Source organism: Oncorhynchus masou, chromosome 27, assembly GCF_036934945.1.
Source record: "Oncorhynchus masou masou isolate Uvic2021 chromosome 27, UVic_Omas_1.1, whole genome shotgun sequence".
Taxonomy (NCBI): Eukaryota; Metazoa; Chordata; class Actinopteri; order Salmoniformes; family Salmonidae; genus Oncorhynchus; species Oncorhynchus masou.
In genome coordinates this window covers 32,468,001-32,491,942 of record NC_088238.1, presented here as the reverse complement: position 1 = coordinate 32,491,942, position 23,942 = coordinate 32,468,001, and the positions used below count along the sequence as shown (strand labels likewise).

At 41.8% G+C, this 23,942-nt stretch overlaps 1 protein-coding gene across 2 annotated transcripts in view; it reads right to left on the bottom strand.

Moving 5' to 3' along the window:
• The window catches only part of LOC135516018 (ras-related and estrogen-regulated growth inhibitor-like), a 59,528-nt gene extending 35,761 nt beyond the window's left edge, over window positions 1-23,767 (bottom strand). For both annotated transcript variants that reach the window (XM_064939978.1, XM_064939979.1), the window contains exons 1-2: window positions 23,492-23,767; window positions 19,240-19,411 (exon numbers count right to left, since the gene is read on the bottom strand). In XM_064939978.1, the coding sequence (XP_064796050.1) occupies window positions 19,240-19,300 (61 nt within the window). In that variant the 5' untranslated portion in view covers window positions 19,301-19,411; window positions 23,492-23,767. The remainder of the gene's footprint in view (window positions 1-19,239; window positions 19,412-23,491) is intronic.
• Between the last annotated feature and the right edge of the window lie 175 nt (window positions 23,768-23,942).

The following is a 23,942-nucleotide window of genomic DNA, read 5'->3' as shown; positions in this document are numbered from 1 at the left end:
GGAAAGAATTGCCAACAATGACTCACTCGTCACTAAGGAGATGAGCCGCATGGAGAAGTCGTGACGAACTGGGGGCGAGCATGGCAAGGGAGAGGAGTAGGAGACCTACGTACTCTACCGTTTAAAAGTTTGGGGTCACTTAGAAATGTCCTTGTTTTTGAAAGAAAAAATAAATAAAATTGTCCATTAAAATAACACTAAATTGATCAGAAATACAGTGTAGATAGTTACTATTGTAGCTGGAAACGGCAGATTTTTTATGGAATATCTACATAGGTGTAAAGAGGCCCATTATCAGCAACCATCACTCCTGTATTCCAATGGCACATTGTGCTAGCTAATCCAATATGATCATTTTAAAAGGCTAATTGATCATTAGAAAACCCTTTTGCAGTTATGTTAGCACAGCTGAAAACTGTTGTCCTGATTAAAGAAGCAATAAAACTGGCCTTCTTTAGACTAGTTGAGTATCAGCAGTTTTGGGTGCGATTACAGGCTCAAAATGGCCAGAAACAAAGCACTTTCTTCTGAAACTCGTCAGTCTATTCTTGTTCTGAGACGCTGTGTACTACTCCCTTCACAGAACAGCACAAACTGGCTCTAACCAGAATTAAGAGTGGGAGGCCCTGGTGCACAATTGAGCAAGAGGACAAGTACATTAATGTCTAGTTTGAGAAACAGATGCCTCACAAGTCCTCAACTGGCAGCTTCATTAAATAGTACCCGCAAAACACCAGTCTCAACGTCAACAGTGAGGAAGCCATAAAGGCCATATCTCCATCCAGTATCTGTGTTCTTTTGCCCATCTTAATCTTTTATTTCTATTGGCCAGTCAGATATGGCTTTTTCTTTGCATCTCTGCCTAAAAGGCCAGCATTCCGGAGTCACCTCTTCACTGTTGACATTGAGACTGGTGTTTTGCGGGTAATATTTAATGAAGCTGCCAGCTGAGGACTTGTGAGGCATCGGTTTCTCAAACTCGACACTAATGTACTTGTCCACTTGTCCAGTTGTGCACCGGGGCCTCCCACTCTTTCTATTCTGGTTAAAGCCAGTTTGCGCTGTTCTGTGAAGGGAGTAGTACACAGCGTTGTACGAGATCTTCAGTTTTTTGGCAATTTCTCACATGGAATAGCTTTCATTTCTAAGAACAAGAATAGATGGATGAATTTCATTAGAAATGTCTTTGTTTCTGGCCATTTTGAGCCTGTAATCGAACCCACAAATGCTGATGCTCCTGATACTCAACTAGTCTAAAGGAGGACAGTTTTATTGCTTCTTTAAATCAGGACAGTTTCAGCTGTGCTAACATCATTGCAAAGGGGTTTTCGAATGATCAATTAGCCTTTTAAAATTATAAACTTGGACTAGCTAACACAACGTGCGATTGAAACACAGGAGTTATGGTTGCTGATAATGGGCCTCTGTACGCCTATGTAGATATTACATTAAAAAAAAAGAAGCCGTTTCCAGCTACAATAGTCGTTTACAACATAAACAATGTCTACACTGTATTTCTGATCAAGTTGATGTAATTTTAATTGGACCACATTTTTTTTCCTTTTCTTTCAAAAACAAGGACATTTCTAAGTGACCCCAAACTTTTGAACGGTAGTGTACGTATGGACAAAATCTGGGAGAGCATTTTAGAGTGCATGGTCTAAAAATGGATAGGCTCTTTGTCCATGATTTCTTTATTTATCAACCTATCTCCCTGTGATGCAATTGCTCCAGAGAGAGAGGGAGAGAGAGAAAGACTAGGAGCTAGATGAGTGGGTTCAGTGGAAGTGTGTGTGAACACTGAGTTAGGCGGAAGAAAAGCAAGGTCTTTTGACAATTCAAATAGAGGTAAGTGCTGTGAGGCCAAAAGGATGCTCTGAGGTGTATTTAATACGTTCAGAGAGAGAGAGAGCAAGAGGGAGGAAGGAAAGAGGGGAGGAGATGCTGTTGGAATTGTCGATGCAACATGTGTGCCAATATGTGGCAAGCATACGTATACTGTAAGCCTTGTTTATACCTGGTACTAACCCTTTGTCCTGATCTTGTCCACATTCTGATTGTGCTCACATTTCTTGGACAGGTGTAGACAATTAAAAAGACACATTGTGATCCAATCTTCCTAACCACACACATACAGTGCCAGACCTGTATCACCTGGCCACACTTGCAGTAGCTTTCCCTTCTCAGTTTATTAACATTCCAGCATTGTAAACAAACACCACCCGACAGGCTGACGACACCCACCTACCCTCATTTCGCCTGTCTAACCCTAAATCATTTCCCATCCCTCCTCTTCTTCACTTCTCCTTTTCTTTGGCCCATTTGCTGTCACCAAAACAATCTCTTATCAGGACAAATGACTGATGGTAATGTTAGTTGGCAGGCTCAGTCCCTTTACTTATTGAGGAAAAAAGGTGACAAAAGAAACACTGACAGTGTGTCGATTCATACAGTAGAGCCTTGGTTTTACTTGCTTACCAACGGAATAGCAGGATTCTGTTTCCTAAGACTTAGTCATACATTTTGTTTGAGTTTGAGCCAGCAGACAGGCAATTCGCAAGCACTTGAGGTACCTATGACGCTAAAGACGTAGCTATATAATTTATATTACAATGCAATGTCTCACGTTATTAATGGATGGCAATAGAAACCAATAGCCTGCTAATTATATCTTGCCCTAGCCTGCAAAGTACAGTGTATTCGGAAAGTATTCAGACCCCTTGACTTTATCCACATTTTGTTAAGTTACAGCCTTATTCTAAAAAGTATTACATTATTTTCCCCCCTTATCAATCTACACACAATACCCCATAATGACAAAGTGAAAACAGGTTTTCTGAAATGTTTGCAAATTTATTTAAAAAAAATGTTAAACAGAAATACCTTATTTACAAAAGTATTCAGACCTTTTGCTATAAGACTCGAAATTCAGCCAAACTGAGCAATCGGGGGAGAAGAGCCTTGGTCAGGGAGGTGACCAAGAACCCGATGGTCACTCTGACAGAGCTCCAGAGTTCCTTTGTGGAGATGGGAAAACATTCCAGTAGGACAACCATCTCTGGTAGTGGCCAGACGGGAAGCCACTCCTCAGTAAAAAGGCACATGACAGCCAGCTTGGGCACCTAAAGGACTCTCAGACCATGAGAAACAAGATTCTCTGGTCTGATGAAACCAAGATTGAACTCTTTGACCTGAATGACAAGTGGCATGTATGGAGGAAACCTGGCACCATTCCTACGGTGAAGCATGGTGGTGGCGGCATCATGCTGTGGGGATGTTTTTCAGCGGCATGGACTGGTACACTAGTCAGGATCGAGGGAACAATGGTCGGAGCAAACTACAAAGAGATCCTTGATGAAAACCTGCTCCAGAGCAGTCAGGACCTTAGACTGGGGCGAAAGTTCACCTTCCAACAGGACAACGACCCTAAGCACACAGCCAAGACAACACAGGAGTGGCTTTGGGACAAGTCTCTGAATGTCCTTATGTGGCTCAGGCAGAGCCCGGACTTGAACCGATCGAACATCTCTGGAGAGACCTGTAAATAGCAGCAATGCTCCCCATCCAACCTGACAGAACTTGAAAGGATCCGCAGAGAAGAATGGGAGAAACTCCCTAAATACAGGTGTGCCAAGCTTGTAGCATCATACCAAAGAAGACGAGGCTGTAATCGCTGCCAAAGGTGCTTCAACAAAGTACTGAGTTAGAGTCTGAATACTTATGTAAATGTCATAATTCAATATTTCTTATTTGCACAAATGTCTAAAAACCTGTTTTTGCTTTGTCATTTTGGGTTATTATGTGTCGATTGATGAGGGAAAAAAAACAATAAGCAATTTAAGAATAAGGCTGCAATGTAACAAAATGTGGAAAACGTCAAGGGGTCTGAATGCTTTCCAAATGCACTGTATGTCTAGCCTTACAGCATATAAACCTGAATATTAAGCCCTTGTCTGGAAAACAGACTACTGTAGAATATTTACTCCCTGTTGTGTCTACGCTTCAAATCACTCTGGTTGTAGATCAACAGAACAGGAGTGGTGTGAGTGGGTCAGAATACCAGCACCTTCTATGAAAATGTTTTTAACATTCTAAAAGCTTATGTAGCTTATCTGTCTGAACTCAAGTTACCGGTAGAGTCAATCAATGTGTCACATTTGTAGGACTACTGTAAATCTCAGTCCTTTAGCAAAAACACTCATTGAGATTAGAATGGACTAATGGAATGATAGAATGGAATTACTTAGTACACTCGGTGTACATTACTTAGTACACTCGGTGTATGATCTGTGTAGGGTTTAGGGTATTTTAGTGAGATAAAGACATGATCAAATGATGAAGCGATAGAGACAAAAATATAAATATACATAAATAATGCACTAATTTGCTTGATTTGTCAGGGTTCTGGAAAACACGCAATTTAATAAAACAGACCAGCGTGCCAATTCCCAGTGCGTTCCATGGGTAAATTCCCCATAACCACCCTCTGATCTCTTTTAGTCTCTAAATCTAAATGCCTAGATAACATGCTGTATGCATAAGTGGCATAAACACATTACATGGATCAGAATTCAACTGTTTACTGTAGCCATGCCAACACGTACTGGGTACATATCACTGAAAACCTTGCATGAACCTGGCTCGCCTCTCGGTTTTAGAAGTTTGCCCTAAACATTCTAACCACGTCTTTTGAGACACTTGTATGCCTCTCCAAGGATCTTATCTCAGGAATGAAAATGCCAGCAACGATTGTTAATTAGTGCACTTGTGCAGTGGAATAATGGCCATGATGAATCACATCTTATGCCCACAGGACCACTGTGCCATCAATATAATGAGGGTATTCCAACAGCATGCCAACCGGTCTACACTTTCTTGAAGGTTCTTTCACAGGGCTGTTCAGTGCATCCCAAAGAGCTATGGGTAGGGCTGTGGCGGTCATTACATTTTGTCCGCCAGTGATTGTCAAGCAAACAACTGCCGGTCTAATGGTAATTGACCGTTAATTAATAAACACATTTAGCATCTCCTGGCTTCCACGCATAGGCTACAAGCCACTGATGCAGACCATAGGAACATCTACATTTTAATAAATCCATTTAATATAGCCTACACCATCACAAATCCATTATTTAGTTTAGACAGGTTTAAAGAAACATGACAAAGAAAATGTAGTCTATTTTAGAAGAACAAAATAGCTTACTCTGAGTTGTCCCTGATCTGTCTAGGCCATATGGATGTGGGATAGTTCACTTAGCAGACAAGATTTGCTTAGAATTCAGAGGCATTATTTTATAGTATGAATAATACAATTGAACTAATCTGAATAAAATATAAAGGATATTTTCTCCAAATGCTTTCCGAGGGAGCGCACACATACAGCTATTGTGTTGAGCAGTTAAAACTTCTTTGGGATCGGTGTCCCTTCCTACGGGACGGTTGGGCTAACGTGATTAGCATGAGGTTGTAAGTAACAAGCACATTTCCCAGGACATTGACATATCTGATTTTGACAGAAAGCTTAAATTCTTGTTAATCTAACTGCACTGTCCGATTTACAGTAGTTATTACAGTGAAATAATATCATGCCATTGTTTGAAGAGAGTGCACAATTTTGAACATGAAAAGTTATTAATCAACAAATTAGGCACATTTTCGCAGTCTTGATACAAAATATGGAACAAATGCAATGGTTCATTGGATCAGTCTAAAACTTTGCGCATACAGTGCTGCCAAGTGGACATTTTTTTTTTTTTTTACAAAAGAACAGTTTTTTCCCCTTTGTGTTATATTCTCCTACATTCCTTTCACATTTCCACAAACTTCAAAGTGTTTCCTTTCAAATAGAACCAAAAATATGTATATCCTGGCAGCATCCCCCTTGTGTGGCCGTAATGCCCCCTAAAAAATCCATGCCCTTTTCAGCCAAAGTGGCCGTTGTGCCCTTGGGCTGAATAAAAACAATTATAATTCACTTATCCCGGCTGTCAATCGCCGTGCTCCTAAGCACCTCTCACTCACATGGCTTTCTAAGATATATCTCAAATCTTATTAGCCCATGTCCCTCACACGATCGGGTCCTTCTCACAGGCATCTCAGCTCTGAAGTAGGCTACAAGTGAAGACAGACAACTGCGCGCGTCCTTATCGAATTCCGAGGCACGTATTGAAGATGTTAAAAGGACTGTCCACATTTACTTTGTCAGCCAACAAGATGATTAGTCCTAACGAACAGCAAAAGTACTGGCCCGTGTCAATCTACTATGCCCCATAGTACAATAGTTAACCTATTCCATTGGTCAACTTGTCCTGTGCAAGAAATAAATATTCCAAAACATACTCTGGGACAGTTGTGGGATGCAATAGACCCCAAATTAATACAACCACTCGTATCCAATTTTTTTCTCCCAAAGCAATGAGGCTGATGCAACAGTGCCGAAAGTTTAGCTTAAAAATTTGAGAAACTATTAGGCAATTTCTTCACACTATAGGCGCAGTAATGCACACACGACAGTAGGCTAAAGTGCGAATGTTCCCAAATGCAATCAATTAGCGGGAAAACACCATTCTCAAAAGTGACCGCCAATGCGACTATGCATGTAATGCTTTATTATAAAAAGGTGCATTTTTATGGTGAAAATTATCTTCCCCAAACTTGAAACTCACACGCCGCCTATGTATGCCAGTAAGGCTCTACACCGGTTGTAAACGCAGAATTAATGTGCTTCATTTTAAGAAGTTATTTGGCCACCTTAGTTGTGATACTGTAAGGGTTTGGTTCCTTGTCAATCATTGGCTAATTGGTGAAAACAGTCAGACAGACAAGATCATCTTTAAATAAATCAATTCAACCTTTATTAATGCAATTGCAGAGAGAAGTTGACAATGGAAACACAGCACGTATGTTTGAGTAAGTTCTGCAAAATAAAACAGGTAAAAGTTTTAATATACTTGCAGTCAACCCCTAGTGGTGTAACTGCCTACATCAACACCTACTCATGAGACCAAGCCCATGCATATACAGTTATACAAATGTGCAGGAAAAAACAAAACAATAGTCCAGTGTTTTCTAAGGGCTCAGCAGTAATTTTCCATTCACGTGTGGCTTAGTGGTATGTCTGACATGTCTCTTATCTATTTACTTCCCTGCCGGAGTCTGTGTATCTCTTTTAGCCTTGAGGCACTTTCTCACAGACACCCAGTTTTGACCGCAATGGCTCACACATCTGCTCAGACCGTTTCTATGAGAGGCAGAGACTAGAAAAGAACTGTTGGACAGTATTAAACCTTATCATGCCTATATTGGTCATCTGTGGTACAGGACCCTATAAAATGTAGCGGGAGAGGGTTTTATAACCCTTCCCCTTTTATTAATACTACATAAGCATAATAAATTATTATAATACATCCATCATTTTGTGCAGCCCCTATCATGACCCCAAGGTAACCCCCAGCAATACAAAGCCTATCAACATATTGGCCTATGGGCTAGGCTACATGAAGTGTGACTATGATTTGAATAAGTAGCACAAAAAAAAGGAATGCTGTTTCTTGCCTTACTGCACATGCTGGGCAAAAATTCACAAGTGATAGCATAATACATCATTCACAAGTGATAGCATAATACATCATTCACAAGTGATAGCATAATACATCATTCACAAGTGATAGCATAATACATCATTCACAAGTGATAGGCTGATGTCACCCATCAGACTATTCTTAATTTAATCTGGTCTTTACATATACTAAATAATATATGTGTGAAATTAGTCGATTTAGAATGGACCATTATCATGCCCCTGTTTCAGAAAAGGGGCAGGAGAAAATAATACGTCATATATGAAATTTGCTTAATATTAGGAAAGTTGAGAATATAGCAGGCTTAGCCTCTTTTTTTAATAGAGCACATCAAAACTATTTTCTCACGCAATTACATAGCCTATAGAATGTTGTGCAACGTGAGCTCATGGGAGCAGCAGCATCAGAGCTTGGAGAAGCCTAGTTACCGTGACTAAACGGTCATGTGGAATTTGACTGCCAGTGTGGCGGTAAGATGGTCACCGTAACAGCACTAGCAATGGAGGTGAATCGTAACTTTCACTGAAGTGAAATTCTCACTTAGATGCCCCATTTGACATCAATGCATGACTTACGCAGAAGTTAAGATTTACCCTTCAAGTAGTACATCACAAATGACTTGAGATGGATCAGTGCATAGAGCCATTCTCTTTTATCCTGTTCAGAAACAATTCTACACTAACTGAATTCACAAATGACTGTCAATCGATGAGGTTATCGGTGTCCTTTAATAGTTAAATACAGGCATTGAGAAACACTAACATGCACATATTAGCTGCCTCAATTTGAATCCGGATTAGAGCGTCTGCGATCTGTTAATTGACATTGGTTGTTCAGGGAGGATTATGAAAGAAGTTGAGAAAACAAAATGCCATTACTTTCAAGACTAGCCGTCTCGGGAAGCTACTCGTGAAGTAATCATTTTGAAGAGTTAGTCTTCTTCTGTTTGGTGGTTTTTGCATTCCCTGATGACAGCAATTTGCTTGTTCTCAGTTAACTGAGCAGAGCTGGCATGTTTCTTTAATTTTTTTTATTTTTTTTTTAATTTTACCTTTATTTAACCAGGCAAGTCAGTTAAGAACAAATTCTTATTTTCAATGACGGCCTGGGAACAGTGGGTTAACTGCCTGTTCAGGAGCAGAACAACAGATTTGTCAGCTCGGGGGTTTGAACTCGCAACCTTCCGGTTACTAGTCCAACGCTCTAACCACTAGGCTACCCTGCCACTACCAGAGTAACTGGCTATAGACCATATGGCCATTCTATCTGGTGTATCCTCCAAAGAACTTTGGGTTTTAATGCGTGTGCATGTACTTGTATTAGAAGGGCATGTCATAAAAACAAAGACCTGTGGGGGGGGGGGGGGGTCCTGTTCCCAGAATGTCATAAAAAAATAAGACTACAACAAAATAACACACTGACTGTGTGGTCTAAAATATAACCACCTGAAATGTAGCAGATGTTCATCTTCGGGGCAGCAATACCTGCCAGTTTCTTTGTTTTCCAAAGGCCCAACTCCTCATCCTTGCCCTTTCGGCGTGAAATACTGTTTACATATCTCTTTAACAAGACACTTACATTAAGCTGATTCATGGTCTTCTTGAGGCGTTGGGTTAGAAACCATAAACAGCAGTGTTTCTAGGCTGAGAGGCGAAGAGGAGAGCAACGGGCAGGAGACTTTATTATTGTTATCTTTTCTTCTCCGTCAGGCAGGGATGGAGGGAGCGGAGGGAGAGAGGCAGGATGTTCAGGGATCTAGCAGACTGGCCCATTGATGGGGCCACATTTCGCACTCAATAAACCTTGTTTCCACTTTATTTGGACTCCCAAATAAAAACACCACACTGCCGGAGCCACGCTGACATCTCATGAGTGTGTGTGTGTGTGTGTGTGTGTCAGTTTGTGTGCATGCCAGTGTGTGTGTGTTTGACAAATAGCATCTCCAGACTCCAGCATCTCTCCAGTGAGTCAATAAACCAAAGCCTGAGAAGTGCTGGAACAGACTATCCACACAGTCTGTCAATATACTCTGTTGCTTTATTAGACCTGGGTCTATGTGTGTCTAAGGAGATCAAGACATCTCTCCAACCAATCAAAACCAAGTCTCACAAACACATTGTTCTCAAGCCAAGAAATGTCCCTTGCCATTCCCTGAACAAACCAATCAGGGTTAGACAATACTCTGCATCTTTATTAAACCCGGGTGTCTGTGTAAGATTTTTTTTTAACCAACCAAGTCTCACAAACATGTACACACACAGTCCTCCTCAAGCCAAGAAACGTCCCTTTCCCTGAACCAACCAATCTTCTGATTACGATGGGAAATGTTTTCTGCTGGCCAACAACCCAGTGATTGTGCATGTGTAACATTTGCATGCAGTCACACTCCCGTTCCCTTACAGAAATAGAGCCCATTAATATCATCCGGTCTCCAGGAGACCAAGAAGGAAAGGGAGGTGATGCTGACTGTCTGAAAATCAATTGGAGACACAGGCAGAAGATGTGCTGTGTACTCAAATGTAAGGAGATTCCTTTTGAGGAAGAGGGGGGGGGGGGGGCAGGTTTGGACTGAAGCCATAATGTTTTTGTGCCAACTCATACTGCAATAACTAATAAAATACCTTTGGGCCTACATCTTCACCTGCTATTCTCCTGCACCCATATAGTCTGTGGGATGTGTGTAACTGTGTATGTTATCCTGACTATCATAGTCATCAACAAAACATTTGTGAGCTCTGAAAGAGGTCTGAGTAACCTGATGTTATACCACCCCATCGAGAATCTATGTTAGGAACAACTTATTGAAGAGACCACAAAAAGAATCATCCCCTTTCAAGTGTGCGAGTGTGTAGTGTACCTCACATATGCGACTCATAGTAAGACTAAGCAATGAACCTATTAAAATGTTTCTCACTTCATAAATAATATTTTGCAATGTGGAAGAGACTAATAGTTAAGTTACAGTACTAGGCAATCAAGAAATACTTAAATTGAATTCTAAATACAAGTGTATTTAATTACTTTGTAAAATGAATGGATTCACATGCAAGGCATAACACTTAAGTTACAAGGCAATGCTGACATTAACAAAAGCATTCTAGGCATATAGAGCCTAAGGTTAACTTACAAGACAAAGCATGGACAAAGAGATGCCTAGGTAATGAGAATTGATCATACAACCTTCCTCCATGGAATGGATACGGGATAAGAGAGGACAAAATGCATTTAATTCAATGTATAGCATCTGAAGTGGCGCAGCGGTCTAGGGCACTGCATCTCAGTGCTTGAGGCGTCAGTAGACACTACAAGTTAGAATCCAGGCTGTATCGTAACCGGCTGTGATTGGGAGTCCCATAGGGCGGCGAACAATTGGCCCGGCGTCGTCTGGGTTTGGCCGGTGTGAGCCGTGATTGTAAATAAGAATTTGTTCCTAACCGACTTACCTAGTTAAATAAAAGGTTCAATTATAAAAAAAATAAAAATAAAAAAACAACCACCAATGAAACGATACCAAGTTTACAGTAACCTGACTACCAGGCTCAATCTCCAAATGGTGTCACAGCATTTAAAGACTTGTATGAGGGATAAGACCAATGTAAATCATTCCTGAGAGGAGAATAAAATCCCTTTGCATAGAGTCATTTAAAGTTCACCCTTTACAGATGCAAGTAACCACAGAGATCATACATACATACATATAGATAGCTTCAGAGTCCTCTTTAGGGGACAAGATTCAGATAGGATAACACTATAGTATCCATGTCTAGTATCATCCCACATTCAATAGTCAATCCTCAGGCTACTGTAAAGGAGAGACACATTTTGGCCACTCAGAGGGGGAATGGCTTACTTGTCCTTGGGCATTGTCCTTTTGTGTTTTCCTTGTGTTCCTGCACCATTTGACATGCAGCTCCAGGTGACAGAGAGCACATAAATTAGGGCAGAGTCTACAAGTGCGTCCGTGCATGCATGTGTGTGGCTCAGTGTGGGTTGTCAGAAGAGTAATGGGCTACTGCACTTTCTACTCAAACCCTAAAATCCTTAATGCAAGTGTCAATTTGCAATTAATCTCCGGGTCTTAGCTTCCGGGAAACACTACAGTGGTTCTGTCAGGTTAACCAGGCTACCGATAAATTCTCAGAAAGCAATCACACCCACCTTCTCTCTGACTCAAACTCTCTCCTCATCCACTGATAACCCCGGACTTGCTGAATGCAAGTAAGCCTATATGGTTGAAAAACACAACATGCACAGTATATCTTCCTCTACTTGCTAAGTTGGGTTCATAGCTGGGTATAATTGACATCGGATTCTGCAGAATTGTTCAGAAAATTAGAAAAAGCACTTAGCTTTAGCCAAGTGCCAATGTTTCGTCATACTCATTTCACTCGGTGGTAACTTTCTCTTGTAATTGACGTTGGAGGCGGCTGTCAACAATTTTCAGCTGCCATTCGCTCTCTTTGGTCAAAGACGTCAGTCTCAGATTTGCAAAGCTGAACCTTTGAGAACCATACTGATACGTTGGACCTCTTCTTTCAAGTTGTTTTACTTTTTATTATTAACCCTCTTTGAAGGACATTTTTATTGTCGCTTTTCTTTTTGCTACATATACAGAAGTTAACATATACCTTAGCCAAATACATTTAAAACTCAGTTTTTCACAATTCCTGTAATCCTAGTAAATATTCCCCGTCTTAGGTCAGTTAGGATCACCACTATTTTAAGAATGTGAAATGTCAGAATAATAGTAGAGAGAATTATTTATTTCAGCTTTTATTTCTTTCATCACATTCCCAGTGGGTCAGAAGTGTACATACACTCAATTAGTATTTGATAGCATTGCCTTTAAATTGTTTAACTTGGGTCAAACGTTTCAGGTAGCCTTCCACAAGCTTCCCACAATAAGTTGGGTGAATTTTGGCCCATTCTAGTTGTACTTTATCAAACGCCTTTTCAAAATCTGCTATGAAGACCAGGCCTGGTATCTTCGATGTTTCATAATGTTCACTTGTTTCAAGTAATTGTTGTGTATTATCTCCAATATATCGTCCATGTAAAAAAAACTGTCTGATCAGGATGAACATCATCTGGTAAAACCTTTTTATTCTATGCATTTCACCAGGATTTTCACATCATAACATTGAAGTGTTATAGTGGCATCCAGTTTTTTAAATGTACTGGATCTTTATACTTACCACCTGGGTCATGTTTTAGTAGTAATGAAATCAGAACTTCTTGTTACCTTGGTACCTGAAAGTCTACCATTTGTATAAGAGTAAAACATGCCAATACTGGATCTTTGAGTACATCAAAAAGGTCTGATATACTTCTACTGGTATACCGTCAAGCCCTGGTGTTTTTCCAGACTGAAAAGATTTTATTGCCTCAAAAAGATCCTCTTCTGTAAGTTGGCCTTCACACAGGTATTTCTGTATATTTTAAACGTTTTGCTTCCTCTCAAAATATAATTTGGTAAACTCTAAATTATTTTTGGTAGATTCAAGAACAATTTTGTGCATTTTTTCACAATTTTCCATCCAATTCGCTTTATTTATGTAATACATTACACTTGATCGTACCTCCATTTTCTTTCAAGTGTAGATGGAGTCAAGGGAAATTGTTTCACAAACTGGTGCCTGATACATCCCAAAGCTGCTAGCCTAAACATCTCCTCACTCCTTTTCCTCAGACTTTTATCAGTACAGTCTGTGCTGGAGAGTAGTACATCTCTCTCATTTATTAGGAGTAATGTGTTGAAAGTCATGTGGTTTTGAATATTTGTTTCTGAGAAAGTCAAACATGATCAGAAGTGAAATTCTTACTTACAAGCCCTTAAATAACAATGCATTAAGAAAAGAAAAGAAACTAATAATTAAAGAGCAGCAGTAAAATAACAATAGCGAGGCTATATACAGGTGGTACCGGTACAGAGTCAATGTGCGGGGGCACAGGTTAGTCAAGGTAATATATACATGGGTAGAGTTATTACAGTGACTTATGCATAGATAATAAGAGAGTAGCAGCAGCGTAAAAGAGGGGGGGGATGCATATAGTCTAGGTAGCCAGTTGATTTGATGTTCAGTAGTCTTATGGCTTGGGGGTAGAAGCTGTTGAGAAGCCTCTTGGACCAAGACTTGGCGCTCCGGCACCGCTTGACGTGCGGTAGCAAAGAGAACAGTCTTTGACTAGGGTGGCTGGAGTCTGACAATTTTTAGGGCCTTCCTTTGACACCGCCTGGTATAGAGGTCCTGGATGGCAGGAAGCTTGGCCCCAGTGATGTACTGGGAGTATGGCCCAGTACATCAATGACTGCATGATCACACAGTCTTCAGCTGATGCTCTCATGCATGTTTCAGTGTTACTTGCCTCGAAGAGAGCATAGAAGTAGTTTAGCTCGTCTGGTAGGCTCGTGTCACTGGGCAGCTCTCGGCTGTGCTTCCCTTTGTAATCTGTAATAGTTTGCAAGCCCTGCCACATCAGACGAGTGTCGGAGCTGGTGTAGTACGATTCGATCTTAGTACTGTATTGACGCTTTGCCTGTTTGATGGTTCGTCAGAGGGAATAGCGGGATTTCTTATAAGCTTCCGGGTTATTTAATATTACATTTTTTTTAACCAGGCAGGCCAGTGGCAAAATAGGCAAAAAAGGCCATAAATAGGCCATAGTGGCAAAATAATTACAATATAGCAATTACACACTGGAGTGATAGATGTGCAGAAGATGAGTGTACAAGTAGAGATTCTAGGGTGTAAATGAGCAAAATAGATAACAGTATGGGGATAAGGTAGTTGAATGGGCTAATTATAGATGGGCTATGTACAGGTGTAGTGATCTATGAGCTGCTCTCACAGCTGGTGCTTAAAGCTAGTTTTTTTATTTATTTAACCTTTATTTTACTAGGCAAGTCAGTTAAGAACAAATTCTTATTTTCAATGACGGCCTAGGAACAGTGGGTTAACTGCCTGTTCAGGGGCAGAATGACAGATTTGTACCTTGTCAGCTCGGGGATTCGAACTTGCAACCTTTCGATTACTATTCCAACGCTCTAACCACTAGGCTACCCTGCTGCACAGTGTGATGGAGATATGAGTCTCCAGCTTCAGTGATTTTTGCAGTTCGTTCCAGTATTTGGCAGCAGAGAACTGGAAGGAAAGGTGGCCGAAGGAGGAATTGGCTTTGGGATTGACCAGTGAAATATACCTGCTGGAGCGCGTGCTACGGGTGGGTGCTGCTATGGTGACAAGTGAGCTGAGATAAGGCGGTGCTTTAACTAGCAAAGACTTAGATTTCCTGGAGCCAGTGGGTTTGGCGACGAATATGAAGCAAGGGCCAGCCAACGAGAGCATACAGGTCGCAATGGTGGGTAGTATATGGGGCTTTGGTGACAAAACGGATGGCACTGTGAGAGACTGCATCCAATTTGTTGAGTAGAGTGTTGGGGGCTATTTTGTAAATGTCAGAACCGTCCTAAGTAGTGATGCTGGGCAGGCGGGCGGGCAGGTGTGGGCAGCGAGCAGTTGAAGAGCATGCATTTAGTTTTACTTGCATTTAAGAGCAGTTGGAGGCCACGGAAGGAGAGTTGTATGGCATTGAAGCTCATCTGGAGGTTAGTTAACACAGTGTCCAAAGAAGGGACAGAAGTATACAGAATGGTGTCGTCTGCGTAGAGGTGGATCAGAGAGTCACCAGCAGCAAGAGCAACATCATTGATGTATACAGAGAAAAGAGTCGGAGTCCCGCTCCTTGAAAGTGGCAGCTCTACCCCTTAGCTCAGTACGGATGTTGCCTGTAATCCATGGCTTCTGGTTGGGGTATGCAAGTAAGTCACTGTGGGGACGACATCATTGATTCACTTATTGATAAATCCAGTGACTGATGTGGTGTACTCCTCAATGCCATCGGAGTAATCCAGGAACTTATTCCAGTCTGTGCTAGCAAAACAGTCCTGTAGCTTAGCATCTGCTTCATCTGACCACTTTTTTATTTATCTCGTCACTGGTGCTTCCTGCTTTAATTTTTGCTTGTAAGCAGGAATCGGAGGATAGAATTATGGTCAAATTTGCCAAATGGAGGGCTGGCTTCGTAGATGTCTCTGTGTGTGGAGTAAATGTGGTCTAGAATCTTTTGCCCCCTCTGCTTGCACATTTAACATGCTGGTAGAAATTAGGTAAAACTACTTAAGTATCCCTGCATTGAAGTCCTCGGCTACTAGGAGCGCTGCCTCTGGATGAGCATTTTCCTGTTTGCTTATGGCCTTACACAGCTTACTGAGTGCGGTATTAGTGCCAGCATCGATCTGTGTTGGTATGTAGACAGCTATGAAAAATACAGATAAAAACTCTAGGTAACTAGTGTGGTCTACAGCTTATCATGAGATACCTCAGGCGAGCAAAACCTTGACTTCCTTAGATATCGTGCACCAGCTGTTTACAAATATACATAGACCTCCACCTAGAGGCTACTGTTCTATCCTGCCAATACAGTGTATAACCCGCCAGCTGTATGTTATTCATGTCACCCTTCAGCTACGACTTAGTGAAACATAAGATTACAGTTAAAGTCCTGTTGGTAGGATATACGTGCTTTTAGTTCGACCAATTTATTATCCAGCGATTGCCATCTGTACTATTGGCCAATGTACAAAGGCAGATTAGCCACTCGTCGGCAGATCCTCACAAGGCACTCCAATCTCTTTCCGAGATACCTCTTCCGTCTTTTTCTCCTGCGAATGACGGGGAAGAGGACCTGTTCGGGTGTCTGGAGGAAATCCCTCTCGTCCGACTCATTAAAAGAGAAATTCAAGTGTAGTGAAATGCTTGTACTTCTCTATGGAATACGAAAATGTACATATAAATATACGGATGAGCAATGACCGAGCGTCATAGGCAAGATGGTATAAAATACAGTATATACATATGGGATGAGTAATGCAAGATATGAAAACATCATTATTAAAGTGCCATTAATAAAGTGACTAGTTATTCATTTGTTAGAGTGGCCAATGATTTCAAGTCTGTATGTAGGCAGCAGACTGTGTTAGTGATGGCATGTTTTCTGGAGAACAAAGGAGAAATGTAGTTGAACAAAAATAATCTGAATGCTCAGAAAGTCACTGTGGGCAATATTCATGTATAAGCCACTCTGGGACTTGACCTTGTATCAACGAGAGAAATTGCACCGTCTCCTGCCAGTGCTTTGAACTTTGGCACAAATTATGTGACACCAACTCTGAGACACTGGTACAGGTGATCACTGGTGAGGTATTTGTTTTTTTAAGAAAAGTCATTGTGGAGAAGACTGATTTACAGCTGTATGTGGAGCCAAACATGGTCAGGATGTGTAGTACCAGTTGTTTTGAGAACAAGGACATCAACTGCAGGCACAGTCTTTCCCCAGAAAGTGACAGGGTCCCAATCACAAGCCTGCTCCTTCAAAGCCACACTTTCTTGCAGCTCAATCAGCTCCATTTTGGGGTTCTGGATGAGCAGCAGTAGCTCTCTTCCAACAGTGAAGTCATCAAAGCAAGCCTTGAAGTTATCCATTAGCTTCTGGATGAAATCAACATGGTTGGGAACATCTTAGTCTCCCTGCATTTGCACCAGAAGATTGAGGAAGTGGACAAGTTCTCCCTGGAGATCATTCTGGAAAAGCTCAAATTTCCTCTGGAAAGCCCGGACAGCTGTTAGATCACACACTTTTGTCCCGTCCCTGCAGCGTAACATTGTTAAGGTGTGATGTAATGTCTGTCAAAAATGCAACTGGTCAGCAGTCCCCGTCACCGTCTTCTCATCTTCCAAAAACTCAGATAACCGAGTTGCCTTCTCACTCTTTTGCTCTAATAAGAAAGCTTGCATTTCCTCCCGAATGGCCCAAAAGCATTCCAAAACCCTGCCTTTGCTGAGCCATAGTAAGTAATACAAATGGCATTGGTCTCTGTCAGAAAGCCTCGTAGCAGGCGGTGTTATAGGGATGATGTTGCTCTCAAAAAGTTCATCATCGTTGTCATGACCTTATAGAATCACTCTTTTCCCAGACTGGCACACAGGACAGATTGATGGGTGATGCAATGGTATGTCGTCAGGTTTAGGGTGGTCCTCTTTCAAAACGTACAACCAGCCACCCCTCTCTTTTCCTATCAAGGCTGGAGCGCCATCTGTTGTTATGGAGACCACGGACTTCAGATCTATCCCCCTTTTTGTCAGCATCCATTTGAAGGTCTCATGGGTATCATCTCCCCGCGCGGGTGCTTCTGGATTTGTTAAGCCCAACAGCTCCTCACAGAAATTCTTCTTTGCTTCATTATACAATCTGACAAACACCAGAAGCTGGGCATTACCAATGTTTTCTGTTGATTCATCCACAGCTAATGAAATGCATGGTGCATTCTGAATAGCCTCATCAAGTTGTGAAGTCAAATCTTCAGCTAATATTTCAGTTCTCATTGCTGTGGAATCTGACAGTGGGATCTGATCTTTCCCTAAGCTAATTATTTTGTTACCTTCAAGCAAGGTGTCAGCAACTTCACACATTATTATTTTACCATCTTAGCATCAGAAAATGTTTTTTCGTGTTTTCCCAAAACCCAGGCTATTGTCAGTGAATACTCCATTGCATGTTGTTGGGCTGTCAGGGAATCGACATGAACTTTGGTGGACCTCTCATAGGGGATTTGAGTTGGTTAATCTAGTTTGTTCTCAACCCAGTGTTTAGGAGATACGACAATGGTAATATCGATCCGATGTAACATTGGCACTTTTCACAAGGGCTACGGACTCACTGCATATTAGGCACATTGGTTGTGGGAAGAATTACGTTTTGTTTTTTTAAAGCCATCGAAAAATTATTGACTTTTATAGAACTAAATGATGTTTCGGTCCGTATTGACCCTTAACTGGGTCTGGAACCGGACCGTGGTCCGCCAGTTGAGTTTGGCTGTCACAGGAGGATAATGTGTGTGAAGTCTTGCAATATACAGGGCTGGGCTGTAAAACGTACTTCCCTTTTATAGAAGCGGTAATCCTTATTCCACATGACCTATTAGTGGTTAATAATACATGTTCATTGCAAAACAACCTGCTGTACAGTACATATGGTTCTATACGGGTTTTCATGGAATCATTTGGCATCTTTCCGCAGTTTCCAAAACAGTCCCTTATTTGACCTTCACAGACATCAGTGTTACATAATGGCCTTCTTAAACATGGATAACATTCAAATAAATATCTTCCAACACCATCGAGAGCAATCTGTCTTCAATTGTGCCGTGCAAGAGACATATGCTCTTCATTATCTTGTTAGCTACTGCAGATATCATAATAAACAGCATACTAAATATGGTGACCCCTGTTTGACATGTGCATTAGGATATACAGGAGAGTTTTGACAGTTTGTGTTGAACTGATTCAGAATGTGTTGAATTGACTTGGGTAAAGTAAGGCACTTCAGACCAGAACAACAATCAGCGGTTGATTTAGTAGATAGTTTGTGTAATCGTCACTGAAACGTGGGAACTAAAACAAATACTGCTCTTCTAACAAAAATAAGGCCACAAGCCATATATCTCACCGACTCACTCCAATAGATTAACAAATAGAAAGACAAACATGGAAATACACAAACATGGAAAGACAGACAGGCAGTCAGTCAGTGGTCCTCCTACCTGATTTACCCACTCCTGCTCTACCGAAAACGGCCAGCTTCATCTCGGGACTCTTCGCCATGGCAGCAGGTAGCGACCGGAACCAGAACGGACCAATCAAAGCCGATAGATCACACAGCGGGTTCCGGGTTCAGCCACCCATCCTCAGTTCCAGACACGGGAGCTGGGATGTCTGGGAAAGCAAACCATCAAATACGGGATTAAGGCTTTAATATGAAACAGCTTGTCACAAATGAACTTAGATGTATTTCCTGCTGGGATCTGAAGCAATGTGAAATGACAGGCGAGAAGCCTTTGATATACAATTTCCAAGGCAGTGAGTCGTAAAAATGGAAAAGGCACGCGATTCGAGGTCATCTGGTTTATGTGGGATGAGGTCTGGATCTGAGATTTTTTTTTATGTCTAATGCATTAAAGAAATATATAATATGTGTAAGTGTTGTGTTCTCTATAGCTTTCTTTGTATTGAGAACCCAGGTGTAATTTATTTTGAGGCTGTGAAATGGCTGTCAATGGTGTGCTAATTAATATACCCTCAATGTGCTGGAAGCCATTTTGGCTCAAGGGAACAGGTGGCTGCAGGTATTTCTGGTTATCCTCATTCTGATAGTCTTTTATTATATGAACGAGCTCCATATCACTGGGGAGGGTGAGGCAAAGTGAATCTCTCCGAGAAGCTGTGGATGTGTCAGGGTACTGTGGCTCCTGTTTATCAATGGCTTAGCCCTGACACACACAGACACACACCTACTGAAGTGATGGATGAGACCCATCTGCAGAAGCGTTACCGCGGGCAACAGCATCACCACTGATATGAGTCACATACTCCTTTTTCTTCCGTGGAAGGCTGTTAGCAGCTGCATTAGTATCTGAGCTGGTGTGGGAGGGAGAGCATATGTGGGAGGGCAGTCTTCTGAATTATTCATTCAGAAATAAAGCAAATGTTTCAGTGCTCTAAATAGCAGTCAATTCTGCACTAATCTCTTTAGCTAGAAACCAGCCAGGCTGTGTTGTTGCTAGCGCTGAAGAAAACGGACAGAAATAAACTCGAAACATCACACACAGTGCATTGCTTCACCTTTTGACGGGGAACACCTTTTGACGGGGAATGACAGGAAATGAATGCACACTAGAGAAATAAAACACTTTAATTATCACATAGTGCAAACGTATGTCTAAGTCCTGGGCTGGCAGCCCCAAATGATGTTCTAGCACTATGTTCCCCCCCCCCATTTAGAAAATGGTTGCTGCTCAGTACACCATATATACAGATTGAAATTGTCTGCGTTGCAAATGGCACCCTATTCCATACATAGAGAGCCACTTTTGACTACAGTGTATGGGCCCTGTACACTATATATGGAATGCAGTTCCATTTGAGACACAGCCATTGTTTATTTGACACCAGGTTGGCTGAGATCAAGAAGTGTGTTGAATCACCTCCCATTAGCCAATCGCAATCTCTCTCAGATCCTGGCACGGGTGCCATCGACAGCCATCCCTCAATACCACTCACTCCCTCACTGACTTGTTGTGTACAGTCACACAGCACTCTCCTAGCCTTCCCTCTCAAATTGAGCCCTTATATGGTATGATTGTGCACCATCTGTGCCCTGTCCTAGCCTGCCGAAGGTGCTCGAGTGGCAAACGAGTGTCTCAGTCAACATCGCTGAGGTCATCCTCTCCATCCCTCCCATCATCTATCCCTCCATTTCCCCATCCAGACCCAATAAACAGAGAGCCAGGAGACCTCTGTCTGAGGCCACACCACCACTCTGGGTTATACAGCTCTATGCTGCTGCACTAGGGGCTGCAGTGCCAAGCCCTGTCTCTCTCTCCGGAGCTGTGTGAGGAATGAGCATCATCTATCTCACAACTTTCTCTCTTCTGCCAAGGGAAGTTGAAGGTTCTAGACGGGAACATCCCGGTCTATCCGTTTGGCGCCAACGTCTGTCTCAGTTTGGGGACACACGTATTGGAACGTAACAACAACATTTAAACAACATTCCCCATCTGTGAGGATAGCATCTTCTGAGCACCCACCCACCTTGGTCAAATAGACCCGAGGAGAAGGGGAGGAGGAATCCATCACTTAACTCCCTCGCCCTGCTAACGTCAGTGTCACTTCCCTGGCCCTTGGCCATTTATTGGCTCAACTTCGTGTACCACAGGTTCCCCCACGGCCCACACTATCCTATCTGTAATCCAATGACGTCTCCTAAAGGGGAGGCCAGATGAATAGCCTCAATAAGGCCTGTGATGGATTGCGTTAAGTGGCTGCTAAGTGGTCAGGTGGGAAAAGAGGCCGGGGGAGACTTGGTGACAAATTGAACACATCTGGAGTTTAAAAAGAATAACGAATCCTGCCGTAAAGAGCCTTGGGCGAAAGTGAGATCAGAGCAAACTGTATGGTGGTGTATGAGAGAGAACGATAAGGAGAAGAGAGAGCTGGGAGTGGAGGGAAGATATGGGCGATAGGTGCAATGCCTCTGTAAAATTGTGTTCGACACTACCTTAAGATCCATCGCTTAAGAAAATACCATCAAAGTCTGTTAAAAGCGAGGGTGAGGAAAATTAAATGTGCTGGCATTTCACCTGAGGGCTGTACACTTGAGACCTTGTCTAAATATTCAAAATAAGCACATTTATTTTTCTTTCCACACCAAAGCCAGAGCTCGGTGCCCATGCCATTTTACGTTGAGTCAGCAGTGAATGTGGTGTGTGTCGTAGTTACTTCAGTAGACAGATTACAGGCTGAATGCTTCCAAACCCTGGGTGGAGACCTGAGTGAGTGCTTTGAGCATAGTGCACCACACGCTAAAGAAAGACCTCCAAAAACCACAGCTTTTCCAAAGGGACACTAAAAGCCTGTCTGATGTGTGCACTGTTCATAAATGCACTGTTTATCAGAGTCAATGTGGCAAATGACATTAGCAAAGATGTAATTCGATGTTCAATTTCTGTTGAAGTTGTTGAAAAGGTTAAACGCTAATTGTGTGTATTTCAGTAGGCTGCACCCTGCCTGAATAATATAACATTCCAATTTTTCCAGATGGAAAGCTGAAGGACACATCATGGGATACACATTGAAAGATCTCACAATGTAAAATGCCATTATTTAATTCTGTCACATTGAGCAGTAGCTGCCTTTTGGCAGTCCTCCCGCCAAACCTGTGTTGAACTCTGCTCTGAGAGAGAGAGTGTGTGTGTGTGTGTGTGCGCTCTGAGAAGATCAGATCTGTTACACAACACTCCACACAGCCAGCTCAAGTCTTAGATGGCATGAATGCGAAATGAGCAGCAATGTGATAATTCTCACTGCTTGGCTTGCACAGGCGATGGGGGTAACTGACATATTAGACCATCTTGTACAATACAGCCAGAGTATGTAACATTTCTAGTTGTTTCAATTAATGATATACCCATTTTTTTATGACTATGAATACCTTATTGGGCTTACTACAACTGTATTGCCTTACCAAAACAAAGTTCTCCATTGTTTGTTTTTATAGTATGAAAAAACAATGTATATCTTCATTTAATGTTGCTCTCATGAAATGTCTTTCCTTGAGCATTTTAATAGACCTACAGATATGATATAAATACAGTTGTATTTGCATGTGATAATACAATGGGATGCATTTGTTCAAATGTCTATTGCCCTTTCTTTAGTATATAGATGTTTTATGTCACATACACCAGATCGGTGCAGTGAAATGTGTTTAACAGGGTCAGCCAGAGTAGTATGGCGCCCCTGGATCAAATTTAGGGTCAAGTGCCTTGCCCAACGGGCACAGCGACAGATTTTCACTTTTGTCGGCTCGGGTATTCGAACCAGCTACCTTTCGGTGGGTTACAAACCCAACATACTAACCACTAGGCTGCCGCATGTGACAAGAGTGTGCTTTAATTATTTGTTCCTGTTCAATATGAAACGTAGAAAATATATCATAGTTGTTGGCAACAGGTAGGTAGGAGATGTGTCACATCATTAGTCTACAGTTGACATTGACATGCTATTGACGTGGAACCAACACGTATGTGGAAATAGAAAGGGAGACTGCATAATAACTTTAGAAAAATAATGAGAAATACATGTGAAATAAAATAAAACTAAGCTGACTAACTAAGTCGTTTTTACAGTTGTAGCCCTATGAACAACCAGGTGACTTCAGTTAGGTTACTTTTGGACACCAACGTCATTCCATACGGAAACAAGAAATCTTCATCTCATAATAAAAGGTTGACTCACCAAACGGTTGGTCAATGTAAAACAATCCTTGTTCTGAAAGCAGCTGCGATGGAGGAACAAAAGTTAATCAATGTTTCTACAGTCTGTAACAAGGAGAGGCGATATCTTGACTCGAATCCAACAGATTCGGACCTAGGGTTCCGAAGAGAGGAGTGCAAGGTGGACACCGCTACTTGTCCTCTGATCAAAGCAGTCTGAACGGTGGTCAACCACAAGCACTGTCAAGGTATCTCCAAACGATGGTCAGCTGCAAGACACGGAGTGGCGCTGCTGAACTTGAGCTTTTGATAACACATTGGCGTGCTGCATACCGTTGCATCTGTTGCAGACGGAAGCGGAGGACACTAGGGCCCTCTACCGTCAGTAAAATGAAATAAAACCGTGGGCGACACTCAAAGGTGAACAAATATGTAATTATGTTACAATGTAATTTGAATAATCAATTAATCTA